The 23,837-nt window shown below is 43.9% G+C and overlaps 2 protein-coding genes across 2 annotated transcripts; both read right to left on the reverse strand.

Moving 5' to 3' along the window:
• Positions 1–534: 534 nt before the first annotated feature.
• Positions 535–7,142, reverse strand: LOC310697578 (vomeronasal type-2 receptor 26-like). Its single transcript, XM_083484305.1, has 5 exons — positions 6,809–7,142; positions 5,716–6,525; positions 3,340–3,567; positions 2,130–2,256; positions 535–1,524 (listed from the first exon to the last, which is right to left on the reverse strand). Exons 1-5 carry the CDS (start codon positions 6,968–6,970, stop codon positions 626–628), a joined length of 2,226 nt encoding a protein of 741 aa, XP_083340431.1. The 5' UTR covers positions 6,971–7,142; the 3' UTR covers positions 535–625.
• A 4,275-nt stretch (positions 7,143–11,417) lies between these two features.
• On the reverse strand, positions 11,418–21,994 carry LOC310697270 (vomeronasal type-2 receptor 26-like). Its single transcript, XM_083483728.1, has 7 exons — positions 21,397–21,994; positions 19,731–20,535; positions 17,871–18,162; positions 16,768–17,577; positions 14,374–14,601; positions 13,186–13,312; positions 11,418–12,580 (listed from the first exon to the last, which is right to left on the reverse strand). Exons 2-7 carry the CDS (start codon positions 19,955–19,957, stop codon positions 11,682–11,684), a joined length of 2,583 nt encoding a protein of 860 aa, XP_083339854.1. The 5' UTR covers positions 19,958–20,535; positions 21,397–21,994; the 3' UTR covers positions 11,418–11,681.
• Positions 21,995–23,837: the final 1,843 nt, after the last annotated feature.

Below are 23,837 nucleotides of genomic sequence, written 5' to 3' on the forward strand. Positions count from 1 at the left end.
AACAAATATTTATGCTGCTTAATTGTGTGTGCATTGCAATCACTTATTCATTGTTGTGCGTAGTCATTTTAAGTGCATTCTTAATATTACGATCAATGTGTAATACTTTTAAAATGCATAATTTCTTTCAATATAAACACAGGAATAAATGAAGCTCTAAATTCATCGGATGATGACCTCTGCCACAAACTGGGAACCAGGCAGAGGGGCTTCTCGGTGGTGGCGCCTGCCCTGTGGAACGCCCTCCCCACCTCCTTTCACAATGACTCACCCAGATCGGCGTAGGCGGCCTGCCACTCCCGTGAGCGCCGGAGTTCCCTCTCCCCTCTAACCCTATCCCTAACCCTGGCCAGTGCAATAAAATTCATTGGATCCCAGTCACGGCTTGGCTAAGGTCAGTTGCTACTCTTTGGAACAGGGAGCAGAGCTTACACAATACAGAAATTAAACCAACAGACTACGGAAGATGTCTTAAATGAATTTCTCAGTTTATTGATATACAAAGCTTAGGAGAACGAAGTGATGTGAAGTGGTGGAGAATAAGCAACATGGATGATCAGGTGTGTTTCCTTTATGCACTTCTGGACATCATGAACATGGACTATTTTAAGAATCAGGTGTTCCCTTAATTTCTGGTTGTCAGGTGCTCCTTTGTGTTGAGATCAGGCCTCAGCACAATCATGTAGCACTTGGGAAGGAAGATGCAGCCCAGAAGCCCAGCACTGGAGGCCAACATAGAGAAGATCTGCACGGCCACCATGTACTTGCCCTTGGTGCTCAGGTAGGTGGGCACAAAAGACACCCAAACACTGCAGAAGACCAGCATGCTGAAAGTGATCAGCTTGGCTTCGTTGAAGGAGCCGGGCAACTTCCTGGCTAGGAAAGCCACCGTGAAGCAGGTGGCAGCCAAGAAACCCAGGTAGCTGAGGGCAACGTAAAACATGGCCACAGACCCTTCGTTGCATTGCAGGATGATCTCTTCCACCTGGGAGTGCATGTCAGGCTCTGGGAATGGGGGAGAAGAGCCCAGCCAGATGGTGCAGATGAGAACTTGCCCCCCAGAAGAGGAGATGACAATGGAGTTGGCCAGACTCCTGCCCAGCCATCTCCTCACCCTGTTCCCGGGCTTTGTGGCCAGGAAGGCCAGCACCACCGTGATGGTCTTTGCCAAGACAGAAGAAACAGCAACTGAGAAGATGATGCTGAAGGCCGTTTGTCGGAGAAGGCAGGTCTCTTTCCTTGGGCGCCCGATGAAGAGGAAGGAGGACCAAAAGGAAAGCAGGAGGGAGACGAGCAGGATGTAGGAGAGGTCCCGGTTGTTGGCTTTGACTATGGGAGTTTCCTTGTATTTAATGAAGATTCCCAACACAATGCCTGCTGTTAAGGACAAGAAGAGGGCAACGGAAGCTAAAACCATTCCCAAATATTCTCCGTAAGTCAGGAAGGTGGTAATCTTGGGGACACATTGATCTCTGTCCTTGTTTGAATGGTGATCTTCTGAGCATTTGGTGCAATGTTCTGCATCTGGGGAAGAGAAAAAGAGTAGCTGTAGCATCACTTACATCCCTAATGATCTGTGCTCTATTAACATGGTGATCTAGGATCAACTGAGAGGCAGTGACCACTCCACTTCTGTTAACTGCATGGTTTGGATCCTGCCTATTCCTCTTTGCCTGAACCTTTAAAATGCAGACATTGCTTCCATTCAATGTTCATAGCAGTGAGATCAAAACGGTCCATAGATTATATTGTAATAATTTTCACATGAAGTATTTATTTTTATTGTGCTTTTGCTGTTAGTAATTTGCTGCTTTTCATCATCTATCCATTATTTTTGATAAGTGTCAACATTATTTCCTTTTTGTGTGGCTTGGTTTAAAAAATCAAAAAGGAATGCTTTGCGGACATTCCTCTCACAGCTGCCCAGTTTGCACCCCAGATATTTCTCCCTTATGGTCATTCCTATCAACTCACTTCCTGGATGTAATAAAGGTGATTAATACTAAGGAAGTCGAGGAAGGATTCCCATTCCCCTATGTCTGCAGAATTCTCACAAAAAGTGTGTGAGACTGAATTTCTGCCCTGTGTTTACTCTCTCCAGGAATTTCTTCCCCCTTGGAATCACCCACCTTCCCGAGTGGAGAAGGTCCCTTCTGCACACTGAGCACAAGCATAGCAGCAAATGGGCTTTCCTTCTAGGACCACCTTGGCATATCCAGGTCGACATCTTTCTGTACACCTGGAACGAGGTACGGCCTAACCAGAAAGACAAGAAGGTGCAACAAAGAGGAACAGTTAGGAGTATTTGTGGGTATGTAATTCACTCAACGCGATCTCTATAGCATGGTGGTGATCCCTGACAACTGGTCTTGCCAGCTCAGGATGATGGGAGCTGTAGTCCAAAGACAGCTGGGGACCCAAGTTTGGGAAACCCTGATCTACCCCAAGATTTGCAGTTGTGGCCCCCAATGAATCATTCAGGAAATCATCACAGCTCTACATCAATCACATAGAGGTTGGGGAGGGGTCTGTCTGGCAGGGAATCCTGAGAGATCCCAGTTGCCGTTTCCAGCAGCCAAGATCCCCAGTTGCCTGCCATCTCCCCATTCCCTTAATGCGGTCAGTTCTCTTTAGCTGCAGAACATGATCTCTGGAATGCAGCCTTGACCCCTCATCAGGGTCCTTTCAACCCACCCCCCCCCCCCCGCTGACCATTGGGGTGACCAGAATATCTTGTGCTTTATATTGAGTTCAGTACAGCTGAGGTTTGAGCCACAGAACTCTGTTTCCTCTTCTCCATTTACCTGTTTCCCTTCTTAAAAGAACTTCTAAGCAAATGACAATGGGTCTGACATGTGATTCCCCCAAATTTCAGGATTCGAATAATCTCTCACACGGTTCATTCTCGTGTTTGTGTGTGTCAGAGAGAGAGAGAGAAAGAGAGAGAGAAAGCGCTTTGCTGTTCAATGCCCAACTGAAAGGAGAGTTGGGTTTTTTTGCCAAATTGCTTTAATTGATTTTCCAAATTTTACCACATCAACAACAAATTAAGACAAATTTAATAGAAGTGAGCTTACTCACAAATTAAAAAAAAATACAATAAATCAGTAATTATCGTTTGTAAAATAAATTAGTTTTCATCCTTCTGCATGTATGAAAGGTCAATATCCTTTATTTGAGCATCCCAAATTCCCCTCCTATCTCAGCTGCTGTAGAAAGAAGGCGTGCTGGTTCCAGCTGTTACTGGACAGTCAACCTGACATGGTCATTCTGCAGTGGTTGTTCAAGGAAGAGCACAATCAGGATCTCCTAGCCCCCTCCCCCAATTATCCCCCCTACCTTATTGAATTTCTTGTTCCACTCAATGGCTTCTGGGTTAATGGTGAACTTTATGCCAGCAGATGCTCCTCTCCTTATATTCCCAATTTTCACAAGGGCACGAGACTTATTGGGAGACATCGCCCAGTTCATAATACTGAAGTCCGCTGGCAGCTCCCAGTTCTCATCCAAGCACAGTCTGCCCCAGGAAGTATTCAGACACCGGATTTCTCTCAAGAAAGGGTGAAGCTGGAATGGCAGGGGAAAACACCAGCATTAAGAAACTGGGAAGCTACAACAGGCAATTAATCAAGCCAAAATGGGGAAAACACCAGGGCCAGGGGGGCTATCAGCAAAGTACTATAAGAAATTACAAGATTATTTGGCACAACCACTAAAACATTTAAGATACTTCGATTACGCTGATTCTGAAAAAAAATCCAGATCTATTATCAGTCAAAGATGATAGGCTGATTTCTCTATTAAATAATGACTATAAACTGTTTGCAGACCTATTGGCAAACGACATGAAAGTGCTATTAATGGATTTAATTCATCAGGACCAGGCTGGTTTTTTGCCAGGCCGCCAGATGAAGGAGAATATAAGGAATATAATTGATATAATACAATATCTGGAGGTTAGAAATGATAAGCAAGCAGTGTTGATTTTTATAGACGCAGAGAAGGCCTTTGACCATTTTTTCATGGACTTCTACGAAGAAGATTATAGAGATGATGAAATTCAGAGAGTCATGACAGTGGTACCTCAGGTTAAGAACTTAAATTGTTCTGGAGGTCCGTTCTTAACCTGACACTGTTCTTAACCTGAGGTACCACTTTAGCTAAAGGGGCCTTACGCTGCCGCTGCGCGATTTCTGTTCTCATCCTGAAGCAAAGTTCTTAACCCCAGGTACTATTTCTGGGTTGCCAGAGTCTGTAACCTGAAGCGTCTGTAACCCGAGGTACCTCTGTACTTAGAGGAATTGACTCAATTTATTCTGACTAACAGGCTATGATGATAGTAAACAACGTAATAACAGAAAAATTCAAAATAATGAAAGGGACAAGACAGGGATATCCTCAGTCACCATTATTATTTTAGTTTTAGAGATCCTGGCCAGAAGTAGAAGATCAGATGAAGAAATAAAAGGGAAAACATAGGTTAAAGGTAAAGGTAAAGGGACCCCTGACCATTAGGTCCAGTCGCGGCCAACTCTGGGGTTGCGGCGCTCATCTCGCTTTATTGGCCGAGGGAGCCGGCGTACAGCTTCCGGGTCATGTGGCCAGGATGACTAAGCCGCTTCTGGCGAACCAGAGCAGCACATGGAAACGCCATTTACCTTCCCGCCTGAGTGGTACCTTTTTATCTACTTGCACGTTGACGTGCTTTCGAATTGCTAGGTTGGCAGAAGCAGGGACCGAGCAATGGGAGCTCACCCCGTCGCAGGGATTTGAACCGCCGACCTTCTGATCTGCAAGCCCTACCTAGGCTCTCTGGTTTAACCCACAGCGCCACCCGCGTCCCAACAGTAGGTTACAAAGCATATAAACTCAAGGCCTTTGCAGATGACCATGTGGTAACTGTAGAAGACCCCATGGCTAGCCAACCAAGGGTCTTGAACAGATTCTCAAGTTTGGAGAAGTAGTAGGTTTTAAACTAAATAAAGGTAGAACGAAAGTATTGGTGGAAAATGTGACAGAACTGATGATTGAGAAGAAAGTTTAATATTTAGGAGTATGGATAACAGCTACGAACATAAATATTTTTAAGAATAACTATACAGGAGCTTGGAAAGAAATGAAAAAAAACTTAAATAATATATATATATAAAATAGAGATTTCTGGAGGGTGGCAGCACGACAACAGGACTTTTCTGTGGTGGCTCCTCGCTTGGGGGATGTTCTCCCAAAGAGGCTCCCTGGACACCTTTTAGGTGCCAGGCGAGAAAGTTATTCTGTAACCAGGATTTGGGTGGATTAAACCATCTCTGGGCATTTTAATGTGCTTTTGGTTTGCTTGTTTTCTTTCTTTCGTTTGCTTTTTCTATTCTCATTTTGTATTTTTATTCTGCAAACCACCCTGTGATCTTCAGATGAAAGTTGATATATAAACAGAATAATACTAATATTATTACTACAGACCCTCCAAAGGTCAAAATGGTACCCAGTTGAGAGGTGCTGGAGCTGAGTTCCAGCGGGTTCCCCCTGAAGAAAGCCCTGGGTATAAATAGCAAAATGATCATTATGGGATGGGACATCCCTATTTTCATCGGAGACATGTTGGAAGGTAAGCTACTATTACTGATACTAATAATAACTATGATATTTTACAGGTCTATCCCCAGTCAAGATCAGCATCTGTGTGGACTGCAGGTTGCAAAAGGGGGAAGGAAATACCTGCCACGGCTGTAGCCTTTGGGGTCCCCATTGCTCTCCTTCCTCCACCATCAGCCTCCTCTGGGATCTAGATGAAAGCGAAGCATGCAAGGCCTGAGACACAGCCTGAACATTGATGTAAGTGCCATAGCTGTCTAGAGACAGGACTATCTCATGATCCCCTTGGAGCAATGGCTGCAGTTTCTCCTCCTCTGTGCATCTTATCCTGCCTTTCATGGACAACAGATGCTTTGAATATGAACACTGAAATGCTTGATCGAAATAATCCCCAAGATTGGTCTGCAATTTATATTTGTCACCTTTGCTGTTCCTTATTCCAGTCTGAATTGCAAAGGACAGAGAACCATGGAGGTGCTGGAACAGATTTGGAGGGAAGTAAAAGCCAATTCTGTTTTCTAGCAAAGCTGTTGTGATCCAGACTTTCGCCCCTATTTCCTTCTCACAGATATCGTGTACTACCATGAGTAATATGATATCCTGTGCAGTGGTTATATAAGAAACAAATACCCCAACTTGTCTCCATAGGAAAAAAGGTTCCCCAGGCCTGATAAATTGATTTAGATCATTTTCTGGTACTCTTTTTGATAAAGCAATGCAGATCCCTTTGCTGAGCATCAGAGGTTTCACAGCGCTCACAAATCTTTCTCCACTGTCATTGTCTGGAGTGCAGAGGCCAATCCACGTCCATCCAAAATACAGGAGCAATTCAACAATCCCCTGGTACTCACTTTCCTCTTTGGGACTCATCCGGTAGACAAAAGGGAACAGGGTTTTACCTTCGAGAAACTGGACAGTAAAACCATGACTGATCTAGCAAGGAAAGCAAAAGACCAGCAATTTACTTTAAATTCAGCATAACAGATATTTAATTATCTGTAATGACTGATATCGAAATCTCTGCTGGCTGACGCTGATGGGAGTTTTAGTCTGGAGGTGACAAGTTGGTGAAGGCTCAGTTTTGAAAAAGGGGTGTAGGATCCATAGCTCAGGATTTCCCCATTTTTAAAAATATCCCCGCATGACCCCTCCAAAGAGAAAGTAGTATTTTACGCAGTTGAAATTCTCTTTCCCTCCATGCTCTCCCACTACTTACCTGAGGGATTTTGTAGATGCCTGACAAGGCTGAAATCACTCTTGAGATGACAGTATTGCCTCTTTCAAGAACAGCCAGCAGGGGATTCTGTTCTCCACAGTGATAACTGGGAATATTGCATCCACTGCCTGCAAGCAGCTCTAGCATGGCGTCCGAAGTCATCCTTGCATCGAAATAGTTCTCATAGAGGTTGTAGCCCAGGGTGATGTTGGGTAAGATCCTGAGATCCTGGTTGATCTCTTGGATGGTGAACAGGAAAGACAGTGTTTGAAAGCTGGACCTAGTCGCCTCCCTGCAATAGATGACTTCTTTAAAAAGAGTGAAACTTATATTCATACGAGTGGGGAGGGGGATATTATATCCACAAAGATTAGTATTCATTCATTCATTCTTTTGCATTAATATAAAACGTTTTCCTGTCTAGCACTGAACAAAACTTTGGAAACCTCTGCTCCATGACAGGACCTTTGATGCAAACAGCACACAGAGCTGTTCAACAGTGGAACAGACTCCCTCCGAAGGTGACCATGTGTCATGGATGCTTCAGGTGTGATACCCCCGGGTCCCTTCCATCTCTACAACTCTATGATTCTATTCTACTGTGGTTCTATGAGTAAGCAATGAAGGTGCCCCTCAACATTTGAGATATACTGGGAAGCTGCTCCAGAGGTTGCTTTTGCTGCAGTGGTCTTTGGCGCCTTCCAAGGGGCTAGACTACAGGTAGATAACAGACAATTTTATTGAAGGAGGGGAAGCACCAAATACCTCAGTCCCCTTTGACTTGGAAATGAGGCCTGTTGGCTTTCAGGTTTGAGTGTGTAGCAAAATTTATAATTTTGCCCATATTTTGGATCACTGACTCCACCAATGAGGACACCCCCTGGTCTGTATTATTTTACATAATTATTTTATTTGAAGCATCTCATTCCTGTTCTTCACCCATAAAAATCCAACCATTTTCAAGAGTTTCTTAAAACGCTTCTAATTTTTTTAAAAAAAATGACAGAAAGGGGAAAGTGCTGGGATTGGAGGAGGAAACCTTTAATGTAGCTAAGACAGATTTCTCCATGATGGGCTGTAGGTCTCCCGTTGCATTGTGTAAAGAGAACTGCGATAAGGTTGTTCACAAATGACCCAAATAGAATAAACATAAAATAATCTTATTTTATGGGACAGTCAGGGATGGACAACAGCCAGATGACGGAGCCCCAGCCTTGTATCCCAGGCATCCTAAGCCCTTTTAAAATGTGGGGGTTTGGGGGGCATTATTGGCTTGTTGTTTTTATTTTGATTATATATGTTGTGGTTTTATATTTTGAACCGCCTTGAGACCTCCAGGGATAGATAGGGCGATATATAGATTCAGTACATCAATAAATAAAGGAATAAATATGAATAAATAAAAATCAATCAATGGAGAATGCTGAGAAATGCCATCCTCAGTACTGTCAACGGGATACATGGTGGTGGGATCTTGTTTCTTGGAGGCTGCTAGAGACAGAGACTGGTGGAGCCTGCGATGGGGAGGGATTTCTCAAGCCCACCCTCTGGCCGCTTTGGGTGGGTCTGGGCTGCTTGATTCCTGCCGCTCTCTCCTGGTTCTCCCCCTGAAGGGAAGTAGCGCCTTGGTGGCTTCGAAGCAACTTCAAGTGAATTTCCACCCCATCTTTGAAAGGCTTCTCCAACAGAGGGAAGCTCTCTGGATTTGGTGGAGGGGAGAAATGTTGCTCTGAACTTTCGACTCTCCCTTCCCCTTCGACATGTTCTGCGGAAGGTGAGCTTCTGTTGCACATGAAACCAACTTGCTCCTCGTCTTTGAGCAGAAACTTCTCTACTCAGAAACAAATTGTCTGTGCACAAGCCAGGCTAGTATTCTAGCAGCTTTATTATTCTTTATCAATTTATTTATTCTTATTTATTTATTCACTTATTTAATCTGATTCATAAAATCCAGCAGCACTGGATTAGGCCAATAAGCCCTAAAGCACTTTATTTTAAGACATTCAGAAAAAAGTTTACAAAGTTACTTCAGAACATTAAAAAAGTGAAAATAACAAAACAGACTGAAATCGTATCAGCTTCCTAAGAATCTGGGTGGATGCTATATTTATTAAATTTATTTTTTTAATTTTTTTTTATTAAGTCTCCATAGATATTCCAAAACACTTAATTTTATAAAGAATGATTTTAGAGTGTTGTTTGTGCTGTACTTTTGTACTGTTTTATTATTGTTAGCCGCCCTGAGCCCGGCTTCGGCTGGGGAGGGCGGGATCTTAATAAAATTTATTATTATTATATTATTATTATTATTATTATTATCTACCTACCAGACTTTTTAAAAAAACAACTAAATACATAATGCATCTTGACTCCCCACCCCTCTTGATGTTTGTTTTATTACTCCTTTTTATCACCTGTTTTAAAAAACATGTTTAAGTTATCTAAGCCCCGAAGTCGTATATCAGTAATCCTCTGCTTATATTTCAAATCCTGCCTTTGACTTCATGTCTGGATGTTAGCATGACAGATAATATAACAGTGGTCTCCATTCTTCCTTGAACAATTCTTCCTTATGTCCTCTTAGTTTAGCAGGGAATTTCTCCCTTTCCGCATCTTCCACCAGCTTCATCAGCCATTCCTCCTTGGTGGGGAATTCTCCTTCTTTCCACTTCCGTCTGTATAAAGTCCTGGCTGTTGTGGTTGCATTCAGAAAACCTAACTAACTACCGGCCAGTTTCTCATCTCCCTTTCCTGAGGAATGTTCTGGAGCGAGCGGCCGCAGACCAGATCCAGGCACTTTGGAAAGAAACTGGTTTTCTGGATCCGTTTCCAGTGGGGTTTAGGCCATGGGACCAAGAAGCAGCCCAGCAGGCTGGGAAGTGCTGGGACTGCGCCGTCCTTTGGGCCGAGTCCTCTTCTCCAGGCCGGACTGCTGACTGCGGAGTCACTCTGGCATGGGACTGGGCAGCCATTTGGTCTCTGCCTTCTCTGTCAGGTTCCAGTCAGAGTCAGTCTGCCTCAGTTGTGAGCAGTGTGTCATCTCCGTCAAACTCTTTGGAACCATGTTGTTTAGGAAGAAGTTTATTTTAACTCAGTAAAGTCAATTAAAAACTCTGCCTTAGTAGTTTACGCTGCGCGTCAGTTTAGGTCTGACGTCGTTTCCAGACGGTGTTAGTTGGGGAACGCTTTTCAGCTCCGGGAGCCTTGAATGTGGGGTTTACAGGGCTCAATCCTATCCACAGGGCACTGGCTCCCGGTGGAGTACAGGATAATAATAATAATAATAATAATAATAATAATAATAATAATAATATTTATACCCCGCCCATCTGGCTGGGCTTCCCCAGCCACTCTGGGCAGCTTCCAAAAAAATATTAAAATACTGTAATACATCAAACATTAAAAGCTTCCCTAAACAGGGCTGCCTTCAGATGTCTTCTAAAAATCTGGTAGTTGAATAATAATAATATGTAGGATAAGGTTAGGATGCTGGTTTTGACCTTTAAAGCCCTATACGGCCTAGGACCCTCGTACCTACGGGGCCGCCTCTCCTGGTATGTCCCATGGAGGACCTTATGGTCTTCAAACAAAAACATCTTGGAGGTCCCGGGCCACAGGGAGGTTAGGCTGGCCTCAACCAGAGCCAGGGCTTTTTCGGCTGTGGCCCCGATCTGGTGGAACGCTCTGTCCCAAGAAACTAGGGCCCTGCGGGACTTGACATCTTTCCACAGGGCCTGCAAGACGGAGCTGTTCAGCCAGGCCACAGTCGGACCCCCTCCTTTGGTCATCCCCGCAGAACTGTAGCCCAATGGTTGCCATTAATTTGATTTTGAATTGATTTTAGAATGAATTGATTTTAGAATTCTCTGTTACTTTTATTGTTAGCCGCTCTTAGCCTAGGGGAGGGCAGGATATAAATAAAATCTTCTTCTTCTTCTTCTTCTTCTTCTTCTTCTTCTTCTTCTTCTCCTCCTCCTCCTCCTCCTCCTCCTCCTCCTCCTTCTTCTTCTTCTCTCCCCCCCCCACATTGTTTAACATCTACAGGAAACCACTGGGTGCGATTATCCGGAGGTTTGGAGTATGTTATCAGAATTATGCTGACAACACTCCGCTCTATTTCTCCTTCACATCTGCAGGGGAGGCAGTGGAAGTGCTGGACTTCCTTGGTCTTGTCTTGGTAATGGATTTCAAGTGGGGTTTAGGCCTGGTTTTGGCACAGAAACTGCTTTGGTCGTCCAGTATGGTGACCTCTGTTGAGAGAGAGAAACATGTCCCTGTTAATTCTTCTCGACTTCTCACCGGCTTTCGGTACCATTGACCATGGTATCCTTCTGGAGTGACTCTCCAAGCGAGAGGTGGGTGGCAGCGCTTTGCGGTGGTTCCAGTCCTACTTGGATGGTCATTTCCAGACAGTGTTACTTGGGGAATGTTTTTCAGCTCCGGGAGCCTCGAATGTGGGGTTCCACAGGGCTGAATCCTATCCCCACATTGTTTAACATCTACATAGAACCGCTTTTCAGTCAAGGCTTGGCTAAGGTCAGCTGCTACTCTTTGGAACAGGGAGCAGAGCTTACACGATACAGAAATTAAACCAACAGACTACGGGAGATAACTTAAATTAATTTCTCAGTTTATTGATATACAAAATTTAGGAGAACGAAATGACATGAAGTGCACTTGTAAATGACACAGCATACAAAAGATTCCCACCCATCTTACTGTTCATGTCAACAGGACTACACAAAACCTGGGCTAAGAAGGAACATAATCTCTTTCAGACGTGGAGAAGGAAGAACATGGATGAGCAGGTGTGTTTCCTTTATGTACTTCTGGACATAGGGAACATGGAATATTTTAAGAATCATATGTCCCTTTAATTTCTGGTTGTCAGGTGCTCCTTTGTGTTCAGATCAGGCCTCAGCACAATAACATAACACTTGGGAAGGAAGATGCAGCCCAGGAGCCCAGCACTGGAGGCCAACATAGAGAAGATCTGCACGGCCACCATGTACTTGCCCTTGGTGCTCAGGTAGGTGGGCACAAAAGACACCCAAACACTGCAGAAGACCAGCATGCTGAAGGTGATCATCTTGGCTTCGTTGAAGGAGCCGGGCAACTTCCTGGCTAGGAAAGCCACCGTGAAGCAGGTGGCAGCCAAGAAGCCCAGGTAGCCGAGGGCAACGTAAAACATGGACACAGACCCTTCGTTGCATTGCAGGATGATCTCTTCCACCTGGGAGTGCATATCGGGCTCTGGGAATGGGGGAGAAGAGCCCAGCCAGATGGTGCAGATGAGAACTTGCCCTGCAGAACAGGAGATGACAATGGAGTTGGCCAGACTCTTGCCCAGCCATCTCCTCACCCTGTTCCCGGGCTTTGTGGCCAGGAAGGCCAGCACCACCGTGATGGTCTTTGCCAAGACAGAAGAAACAGCAACTGAGAAGATGATGCTGAAGGCTGTTTGTCGGAGAAGGCAGGTCTCTTTCCTTGGGCGCCCGATGAAGAGGAAGGAGGACCAAAAGGAAAGCAGGAGGGAGACGAGCAGGATGTAGGAGAGGTCCTGGTTGTTGGCTTTGACTATGGGAGTTTCCTTGTATTTAATGAAGATTCCCAACACAATGCCTGCTGTTAAGGACAAGAAGAGGGCAATGGAAGCTAAAACAATTCCCAAATATTCTCCATAAGTCAGGAAGATGATAATCTTGGGGACACATTGATCTCTGTCCTTGTTTGAATGGTGATCTTCTGAGCATTTGGTGCAATGTTCTGCATCTGGGGAAGAGAAAAAGAGTGGCTGCAGCATCACTTACATCCCTAAGGATCTGTGCTCTATTAACATTGTGATCTAGGATCAACTGAGAGGCAGTGACCACTCCACTTCTGTTAACTGCATTGTTTGGATCCTGCCTATTCCTCTTTGTCTGAACCTTTAAAATGCAGACATTGCTTCCATGCAATGTTCATAGCAGTGAGATCAGAACGGTCCATAGATTATATTGTAATAATTTTCACATGAAGTATTTATTTTTATTGTGCTTTTGCTGTTAGTAATTTGCTGCTTTTCATCGTCTATCCATTATTTTCGATAAGTGTCAACATTATTTCCTTTTTGTGTGGCTTGGTCTAAAAAATCAAAAAGGAATGCTTTGCGGACATTCCTCTCACAGCTGCCCAGTTTGCACCCCAGATATTTCTTCCTTATGGTCATTCCTATCAACTCACTTCCTGGATGTAATAAAGGTGATTAATACTAAGGAAGTCAAGGAAGGATTCCCATTCCCCTATGTCTGCAGAATTCTCACAAAAAGTGTGTGAGACTGAATTTCTGTCCTGTGTTTACTCTCTCCAGGAATTTCTTCCCCCTTGGAATCACCCACCTTCCCGAGTGGAGAAGGTCCCTTCTGCACACTGAGCACAAGCATAGCAGCAAATGGGCTTTCCTTCTAGGACCACCTTGGCATATCCAGGTCGACATATTTCTGTACACCTGGAACGAGGTACGGCCTAACCAGAAAGACAAGAAGGTGCAACCAAGAGGAACAGTTAGGAGTATTTGTGTGTATGTAATTCACTCAACGCGATCTCTATAGCATGGTGGTGATCCCTGACAACTGGTCTTGCCAGCTCAGGATGATGGGAGCTGTAGTCCAAAGACAGCTGGGGACCCAAGTTTGGGAAACCCTGATCTACCCCAAGATTTGCAGTTGTGGCCCCCAATGAATCATTCAGGAAATCATCACAGCTCTACATCAATCACATAGAGGTTGGGGAGGGGTCTGTCTGGCAGGGAATCCTGAGAGATCCCAGTTGCCGTTTCCAGCAGCCAAGATCCCCAGTTGCCTGCCATCTCCCCATTCCCTTCATGCGGTCAGTTCTCTTTAGCTGCAGAACATGATCTCTGGAATGCAGCCTTGACCCCTCATCAGGGTCCTTTCAACCCCCCGCTGACCATTGGGGTGACCAGAATATCTTGTGCTTTATATTGAGTTCAGTACAGCTGAGGTTTGAGCCACAGAACTCTGTTTCCTCTTCTCCATTTACCTGTTTCCCTTCTTAAAAGAACTTCTAAGCAAATGACAATGGGTCTGACATGTGATTCCCCCAAATTTCAGGATTCGAATAATCTCTCACACGGTTCATTCACGTGTTTGTGTGTGTCAGAGAGAGAGAGAGAAAGCGCTTTGCTGTTCAATGCCCAACTGAAAGGAGAGTTGGGTTTTGGGTTTTTTTTTTGCCAAATTGCCTTAATTGATTTTCACCACATCAACCACAAATTGAGACAAATTTAATTCAAGTGAGCTTACTCACAAATTTAAAAAATATACAATAAATCAGTAATTATCATTTGTAAAATAAATTACTTTTCATCCTTCTGCATGTATGAAAGGTCAATATCCTTTATTTGAGCATCCCAAATTCCCCTCCTATCTCAGCTGCTGCAGAAAGAAGGCGTGCTGGTTCCAGCTGTTACTGGACAGTCAACCTGACATGGTCATTCTGCAGTGGTTGTCAAGGAACAGCACAATCAGGATCTCCTAGCCCCCTCCCCCAATTATCCCCCCTACCTTATTGAATTTCCTGTTCCACTCAATGGCTTCTGGGTTAATGGTGAACTTTATGCCAGCAGATGCTCCTCTCCTTATATTCCCAATTTCCACAAGGGCACGAGACTTATTGGGATAGATCGCCCAGTTCATAATATTGAAGTCCGCTGGCAGCTCCCAGTTCTCATCCAAGCACAGTCTGCCCCTGGAAGTATTCAGACACCGGATTTCTCTCAAGAAAGGGTGAAGCTGGAATGGCAGGGGAAAGCGCCAGCATTAAGAAACTGGGAAGCTACAACAGGCAATTAATCAAGCCAAAATGGGGAAAACACCAGGGCCAGGGGGGCTATCAGCAAAGTACTATAAGAAATTACAAGATTATTTGGCACAACCACTAAAAGATTTAAGATACTTACATTACGCTGATTCTGAAAAAAAGATACAGATCTGTTATCAGTCAAAAATGATAGGCTGATTTCTCTATTAAATAATGACTATAAACTGTTTGCAGACCTATTGGCAAACGACATGAAAGTGCTATTAATGGATTTAATTCATCAGGACCAGGCTGGTTTTTTGCCAGGCCGCCAGATGAAGGAGAATATAAGGAATATAATTGATAGAATATCTGGAGGTTAGAAATGATAAGCAAGCAGTGCTAATTTTTATAGATGCAGAGAAGGCCTTTGACCATTTTTTCATGGACTTCTACGAAGAAGACTATAGAGATGATGAAATTCAGAGAGTCATTACAGTGGTACCTCAGGTTAAGAACTTAAATTGTTCTGGAGGTCCATTCTTAACCTGACACTGTTCTTAACCTGAGGTACCACTTTAGCTAATGGGGCCTTACGCTGCCGCTGCGCGATTTCTGTTCTCATCCTGAAGCAAAGTTCTTAACCCCAGGTACTATTTCTGGGTTGCCGGAGTCTGTAACCTGAAGCGTCTGTAACCCGAGGTACCACTGTACTTAGAGGAATTGACTCAATTTATTCTGACTAACAGGCTATGATGATAGTAAACAACATAATAACAACAACAAATAATGAAAGGGACAAGACAGGGATATCCTCCGTCACCATTATTATTTTAGTTTTAGAGACCCTGGCCAGAAGTAGAAGATCAGATGAAGAAATAAAAGGGAAAACATAGGTTAAAGGTAAAGGTAAAGGGACCCCTGACCATTAGGTCCAGTCGCGGCCAACTCTGGGGTTGCGGCGCTCATCTCGCTTTATTGGCCGAGGGAGCCGGCGTACAGCTTCCGGGTCATGTGGCCAGCAGGACTAAGCCTCTTCTGGCGAACCAGAGCAGCGCACGGAAACGCCGTTTACCTTCCCGCCGGAGCGGTACCTATTTATCTACTTGGACTTGGACGTGCTTTCGAATTGCTAGGTTGGCAGAAGCAGGGACCGAGCAACGGGAGCTCACCCCGTCGTGGGGATTTGAACCGCCAACCTTCTGATCTGCAAGTCCCAGGCTCTCTGGTTTAACCCACAGCGCCACCCACGTCCCAACAGTAGGTTACAAAGCATATAAACTCAAGGCCTTTGGAGATGACTATGTGGTAACTGTAGAAGACCCCATGGCTAGCCAACCAAGGTCTTGAACAGATTCTCAAGTTGGAGAAGTAGCAGGTTTTAAACTAAATAAAGGTAGAACGAAAGTATTGGTTTAAAATGTGACAGAGCAATATAAAAAAGACAAATAATGGAACTGATGATTGAGAAGAAAGTTTAATATTTAGGAGTATGGATAACAGCTACAAACATAAATATTTTTAAGAATAACTATACAGGCGCTTGGAAAGAAATGAAAAAAAACACAAATAAAATATATGTAAAAAAATAGAGATATCTGGAGGGTGTCAGCACGACAACAGGACTTTTCTGTGGTGGCTCCTCGCTTGGGGGATGTTCTCCCAGAGAGGCTCCCTGGACACCTTTGTGACAAATCTTTAGGTGCCAGGCGAGAAAGTTATTCTGTAACCAGGATTTGGGTGGATAAAACCCTCTCTGGGCATTTTAATGTGCTTTTGGTTTGCTTGTTTTCTTTCTTTCGTTTGCTTTTTCTATTCTCATTTTGTATTTTTATTCTGCAAACCACCCTGTGATCTTCAGATGAAAGTTGATATATAAACAGAATAATACTAATATTATTACTACAGACCCTCCAAAGGTCAAAATGGCACCCAGTTGAGAGGTGCTGGAGGTGAGTTCCAGCTGGTTCCCCCTGAAGAAATCCCTGGGTATAAATCGCAAAATGATCGTTATGGGATGGGACATCCCTATTTTCATCGGAGACATGTTGGAAGGTAAGCTACTATTACTAATACTAACTATGATATTTTACAGGTTTATCCCCAGTCAAGATCAGCATCTGTGTGGACTGCAGGTTGCAAAAGGGGGAAGGAAATACCTGCCACGGCTGTAGCCTTTGGGGTCCCCATTGCTCTCCTTCCTCCCCCATCAGCCTCCTCTGGGATCTCGAGGAAAGCGAAGCATGCAAGGCCTGAGCCACAGCTTGAACATGGATGTAAGTGCCATAGCTGTCATGAGACAGGACTATCTCATGCTCCCCTTGGGGCAATGGCTGCAGTTTCTCCTCCTCTCTGCATCTTACCCTGCCTTTCACGGACAACAGATGCTTTGAATATGAACACTGAAATGCTGGATTGAAATAATCCCCAAAATTGGTCTGCAATTTATTTTTGCCACCTTTGCTGCTCCTTAATCCAGTCTCAATTGCAAAGGACAGAGAACCATGGAGATGCTGGAATATATTTGGAGGGATGTTAAAGCCAATTCTGATTTCTAGCAAAGCTGTTGTGATCCAGACTTTCGCGCCTATTTCCTTCTCATAGACATGGTTTATTGCCATGAGTATCATGATAACATGTGCATTGGTTATATAGGAAACAAATACCCCAATTTGTCTCCATAGGAAAAATGGTTCCCCAGGTGTTATAAATTCATCAAAATAACTTTCTGGTACTCTTTTTGATAAAGCAATGCAGATCCCTTTGCTGAGCATCAGAGGTTTCACAGCGCTCTCAAATCTTTCTCCACTGTCACTGTCTGGAGTGCAGAGGCCAATCCACGTCCATCCAAAATGCAGGAGCAATTCAACAATCCCCTGGTACTGACTTTCCTCTTTGGGAATCATCCGGTAGACAAAAGGGAACAGGGTTTTACCTTCGAGAACCTGGGCAGTGAAGCCATAACTGATCTAGGAAGGAAAGCAAAAGATCAGCAATTTATTTTACTTTCAGCATAACAGCATATTTAATTATCTGAAATGACTGACATCTAAATCTCTGCTGGCTGACGCTGATGGGAGTTTTAGTCTGAAACATCTGGAGGTGACAAGTTGGTGAAGGCTCAGTTTTGAAAAAGGGATGTAGGATCCATAGCTCAGGATTTTCCCATTTTTTAAAATATCCCCACTTGACCTCTCCAGAAAGAAAGTAGAATTTTATGCAGTTGAAATTCTCTGTGCTTCCATGCTCTCCCACTACTTACCTGTGGGGTTTTGTAGATGCCTGACAAGGCTGAAATCACTTTTGAGATGTCAGTACTGCCTCTTTCAAGAACAGCCAGCAGGGGATTCTGTTCTCCACAGTGATAATTGGGAATATTGCATCCACTGCCTGCAAGCAGCTCTAGCATGGCGTCTGAAGTCATCCTTGCATCGAAATAGTTCTCATAGATGTTGTAGCCCAGGGTGATGTTGGGTAAGAGCCTGAGATCCTGGTTGATCTCTTGGATGGTGAACAGGAAAGACAACATGTACCGGGAGAACCTAGTTGCCTCCCTGCAATAAATGAATCCTTTAAAAAGAGTGAAACTGATATTCATATGATTGGAAGGGAGGGAATATTATATGATTCACAAAGATTAGTATTTATTTATCCTTTTACATTAATATCAAACCTTTTCCTGTCTAGCATAGAACAAATATTTGGAGACCTCTGCTCCATGACCGGAGCTTTGATGCAAACAGCACACAGAGCTGTTCAGCAGTGGAACAGACTCCCTCCGAAGTTGACCATGTGTCATGGATGCTTCAGGTGAGATTCCTCTGGGTTCCTTCCATCTCTACAACTCCATGATTCTTTTCTACTGTGATTCTATGAGTAAAAAATGAAGACGCCCCTCAAAATGTGTGCTATACTGGGAAGTTGCTGCAAAGCCTGCTTTTGCTGCAGTGGTCTTTGGCTTCTTACAAGGGGCTAGACTATAGGTAGATAAGAGACAATTTTATTGAAGGAGGGGAAGCACCAAATACCTCAGTCCCCTTTCAGATACAAATGAGGCCTGATGGCTTTCAGGTTTGAGTGTGTGGTAAAATTATAATTTTGCCCATGTTTGGATCAGTGACTTCACCAGAGAGGACACCCCCTGGTTATTTTATATAACCATTTTATTTGAAGCATATCGTTCCTGCTTTCACCCATAAAAATCCACCCATTTTCAAGAGTTTCTTAAAACGCTTCTATTTTTTTTTAAAAAAAATCAGTGACAGAAAGGAAAAAGTGCTGGGATTGGAGGAGGAAACCTTTAATGTAGCCCATGGTGGGCTGTAGGTCTCCTGTGGTATTGTGTCAAGAGAACTGTGCTAAGGTTGTTCACAAATGATCCAAATAGAATAAAGATAAAATAATTTTGGCATCTTGGAAATTGCTAGAGTTTCATGCCTCCCTCTGGGATAGGAAACAGGTACCTAGGATTCCAAGTGAAGAAATATCAAACATCTCACTACTTAGAAATGAGACCAGTTGTGTATGTGAAAAAAGGAATAATTTGTTTTCACATTATAGAGACCTGACTCCGTGAACAAGGAAGTCTCCTGATTCATATTATTTTATTCATCATTCCAATTAAAGTACATCTTTCCTGCTCTTCAGCCACCAAAGGTCACCTAGAGGATCTTAAAATTCCATTTGTAAAACTGTAACATTCCTTAACGACAGTTTCTAAATTGTCCAAATGGAATAATATTGAATGAAACCTTTGAGCCCTGGAAATTGCCTGAGTTTCATGGCATCCTGCAGGTGGGAAAATTCAGTGCATCCTTTTGAACCCTGACCAGATTCACTAACATTCTTGCATTCTTCTAAAAGCAACACAGAATCAAAGGTAGGAAAGTGTTTTCCTAAGGAAGACCCAGAGAACATGGAAATAGGAGAGGGTTGGGTGGAATCTTTTACTAGACCCCCCCCCCCAGCTCCCATCACCCCCAACCAGCAAGCCCAATGGTTAAGGGCAGGGTATTACAGCAACATCAGCCCTTGGCTCCCCAGCCCTGAGAAAGGGGCTATTTCCTTGATAAATAGGAACCACTAGAAGGACTGGAGGACCATGAAACTGTGAAGTACATACACTTCATTCCTGGTGAAGGGTGTCTGAGAAAAGATGTATGGAGTTTCTTCATATAAACGTTTTGGCGAGATGATCCCACTGATGAGAAAGTGTCCAGGCCAGTAGTAATTGCGAGCATCCGTTTGATCCCTGACCAGATTCAAGGGGCATTTCGCCTTGTGGTTCCCGCAGACTCCAAAGGGCATCATGAGCAGCAGAAGCAGCAACAGAAGGAGCAGGGATCTCATTCTGGCTCTGCCTCCTCCTCCTCTTACCTGCCAATGAGGCAAAACAGAAGAACCCAAAGACTCTTGCAAGGCCAGATTGCCTGGGCTTTCCCAATCTGGGTGGTTTTCAACTCTACCTTCGGAGCTAGGAAGCACAAGGCAGGCACACCCCTCTTTTGCCAGCTCTGCAGCTTGACTCAGTCTGTCTGCATCACAGGAAATATTATCTGCACCAACTTTTTCTTTCCCAGACACAGCACAATTAATATTGTCATGCTACTTTCTGAGGCTGATGTAATCTCCAGAAATATCTCCTGAGCTTTCAGAAGATGAGATGACTATAATTTTGATTATTCCAAGTGGAATAAGTTTCACCACAATAACTTTCTGAAGTCTTGAATGACTCAAGTAGCAGGTGCAGAGCTGGAGAAAAACATGTTGGACAGAAGTCAAGGGGTGTGTTTGGGAGAGTTGGAAGTTTGGCCTGAACTTTACTCACAAAGACCAAAGAAGGAGCTGGATCTGACCATGGCAGGTATTTCCTTCCCCTTTTTGAAAACTGCAATCCACGCAGATGCTGATTTCGACTGTGGAGAGACCTGTAAAATATCATTGTTAGTCTTAGTAAGAGTAGCCTACTCCCCAACATTTCTCCGATGAAAATAGGAACATCCCTTTCCATAATAATCATTTTACTATTTATACCGCGGGCTTTTTTTCCTGGGGGAACTCTGTCCAATGCAGGAATCTCAACTAAAGCATCCATTAGAGATGGCCATCCAACCTCTGCTTAAAAACCTCCAAGGAAGGAGAGTCCATGGTGGGATCCAGCTGCAGGACTATTACAACATGATTTAAGAAAGCTCTATGTACTTTAACCTTCTCATACCACCAACATGCATGCCAACCATATCTATTGTCATGACCTTCTAAAACATCAGGGTTTTTTTTAAAAATAACATCCCTTCCCTTAGCCAGCATAAACAGGATGCCTCATAATATAGTCTTAAATCTGGTAGGGAGAATCTGCTTTTGTCTTTAGAATCTATCAACAAATTATATTTTATTCTTGGCTTCTTCCCCTGCCAGATAAATTTTGTAATATCTTTCTGCCATTCTTTGAAGTGTCCTGGATTGCTGATCAAGGGTATTGTTTGAAATAGCATTCTTGGCAATACATTCATTTTAGTTAATGATACCCTTCCCAATTGCGCTAAATTCATTCTTCCACACACTTCTAAGTTTTTCTTTATTTCTCTCCTAGCTCTTCTATAGTTATCCTTAAAAATATTTATATTCTTAGCTGTTTTTACTTTTATTTAGTTTAAAGCCTGCTACTTCTCCAAACTTTAGAATCTGTTCCAAGACCCTGCTAGCCACAGGGTCTTCTACAGTTACCACAAGGTTATACCAGATGGGCGGTGTATAAATGCCTTAAGGTTATATGCTTTGTAACCTACTGTTTTTCCTTTTATTTCTTCATCTGATCTTATACTTCTGGCCAGGGTCTCTAAAACTAAAATCAACAATAATGGTGACAGGGGACATCCCTGTCTTGTCCCTTTCATTATTTTGCATTTTTCTGTTATTACATTATTTACTATCAGAATAAATTGCGTTAATTCCTCTGTGGAATTAATGTGGTTTGCCAATATGTCTGCAAACAGTTTATAGCCATTATTTAATAGAGAGATGGGCCTAAATTTTTTGACTGATAATAGATACGTATTTTGTTTCAGAATCCCTATAATGTAAGCATCTTTCCAAGCATCTGGCACTTTCCCTATATTTAATATTTCGTTCATTACATCTTTTAGTGGTTGTGCCAGATAATCTTGTAGTTTCTTTAGTACTTTGCTGATAGCCCATCTGGCCCTGGAGTTTTTCCCATTTTGAATAATTGCCTGTTGTAGCTCCATCATGGTGCCAGATGCATTTAATGAATTGAGTTTCTCTTTTACAATTTTTGGGAGGTTATTCTGCTTTAAATATTCTTCAATATTATTTATGTTCTCTTTACTGACTTGATACAGTTCTTAATAATACCTTACATATTGCTTTCTTATATCTTTTGGGTTATTTTTCCTTCTATATTTAGTTTTTTTATTAAGTCCATGGTCTGCTTCTTCTTTAGCTGCCATGCCAGCAGTTTGCCTGGCTGGTTGGCAAATTCAAAAAAATTCTGCCATAACATTTTAATCTTCCATTCAGTTTCTTGATTTAACAGCATCAAATATTTTCATTTTCAATCAGCTCTTCCAGCAGGTCTGGGATTATTTTGTTCTCTTATCTTCTTTTAGAAAGCATTTTCTTGAATGAAAAAGCCCACATTACTGCCTTACTTGAGTCCCAGACAACCTTCAGATCCATTCCTTGATTTAAGTTGAACTCAAAATAATCTTTCAAAGCTTTTTCAGCTTTAAGTAAAATTGTTTGGTTAGCAAGAAGTCCATCGTTTCATCTCCACCTGAATGATGTGTTTTTTCATCTTTTAATTCAAGTAGTAATTGGTTATGATCCGAAAGTGTCCTTGGTCATATCTCTACTTTTTGTTGTTGTTCTTAATGATAATTCATTGGATATCCATATTGAGTCACTTCGTCCAGCAGATGGCTTTGGTTCTGAAAAAAAGGTGAATTCTCTATCCGCCACCCTCCAGATCTTTCATAGAGGTGCCACTCAAAAAAGGGCCTCAGGTGAGGATTGCAGGGTCTGTGAAGGCCTTCTCTGCAATGACCCCTGTGTTGTGGGATAAACTTCACTAGAGCTAAAGGGGACTCCTCCGGAAATTGTGCTCTCTCTGCTAGTTTCAATGTGATTGTTCGCAAGCACATTCATGAACACTGACTTTTAGGACATTTTGAGTATCTATGGCTGTCAGGGGTTCAGGAGCAGAGACGCAGAGAAGGGAGGAGACAGAGAGCGAGGGGGAGGAATACGAAGGAAGGATGAGTGGGGATGACGACCCGAGATCACCGAGCCTGTCTAGCGAGTCCGAGGATTCCCAGAAGGGAGCGCCAGCAGCCAGAGCAAGGGGGGAGAGCAGGGGGACACCCCAGGAAAAAGGGTCCAGAGAGGGATCAGAAAGCAGCAGTTGGAGATCGGGACCCACGTTCCCAGCCGGGAGCAGCGGGGAGAAAGGGGACCAGATATCGGGCTCCGGAGACTTTCAGAAGGAGGGAGGGCATGAGTCAGGAGTAGTCACGCCCACCTCGGGGAGCGAGGAAACGATCAAGAGGAAAGTGGAGAGTTGGGCGCGCGCGCCAAGTTCAAATGTAACGGAAGCTGGCGCAGCCAGCAGCCCAGAGAGTGAACCGAGTCCCAAAGCCCGCCGCAAGGAGGCGGAAGGGTCAGGGGGGTCCGCGCCAGAAGAGAGTAGGAAAGGAGAGACCCAGGGGGGCAGGAGGACCCAGAGACGGAAGGAAAGGCGCAGGAGGTGGAGCAAGGCTAGGGTATTAAGCTGGTGCGCTAGAGGCGGAGACTCAGACGGGTCTTCGTCGTTCTGACCTAGAAGAAGTAGGGCTGCACGTTGCAGTTTGGAAATGGAACCTGTAATCCAATAAAGACTCTTTGAAACTGAACGCTGGCTGACTTGGTCCTATGTGAGCTGGGACTGGGCGGCAGCCCTGACAGTAAGACCCGTCTCTCAAGCTTCTGACACCTGATACCTCGCAGCGGAGACAGAAGCAGCTGGAGGAGGGGATCGGTGTGTGGGAGCAAGCTCACGACGGTTGGCAAAGATGACGGAAGCAGAGAAAGTTTCAGCGCTGCAACAGGCAGTTACCCAATTGAATGCGGAGGTACTGGCATCCAAGAAAAGGGAGGAGGATGTGGCAGCCGCCTACCGAGATCTCCACGCCAGGTTTGAAGCATGGGTTAAGCATGGGCAGCCAGGACCCAG

Source organism: Podarcis liolepis, assembly GCF_965112155.1.
Source record: "Podarcis liolepis genome assembly, chromosome: 18".
NCBI classification, from domain to species: Eukaryota; Metazoa; Chordata; class Lepidosauria; order Squamata; family Lacertidae; genus Podarcis; species Podarcis liolepis.

Coding starts and splice junctions, on each gene's coding strand:
- LOC310697578 (XM_083484305.1), bottom strand. CDS start 6,970: ATGACTTCGGACGCCATGCTAGAGCTGCTTGCAGGCAGTGGATGCAAT. Junction 3,568..5,715: donor AAAGGCTACAGCCGTGGCAG/GTATTTCCTTCC, acceptor CTGCCATTCCAG/CTTCACCCTTTCTTGAGAGA. Junction 1,525..2,129: donor GACCTTCTCCACTCGGGAAG/GTGGGTGATTCC, acceptor TCTCTTCCCCAG/ATGCAGAACATTGCACCAAA.
- LOC310697270 (XM_083483728.1), bottom strand. CDS start 19,957: ATGAGATCCCTGCTCCTTCTGTTGCTGCTTCTGCTGCTCATGATGCCC. Junction 14,602..16,767: donor AAAGGCTACAGCCGTGGCAG/GTATTTCCTTCC, acceptor CTGCCATTCCAG/CTTCACCCTTTCTTGAGAGA. Junction 12,581..13,185: donor GACCTTCTCCACTCGGGAAG/GTGGGTGATTCC, acceptor TCTCTTCCCCAG/ATGCAGAACATTGCACCAAA.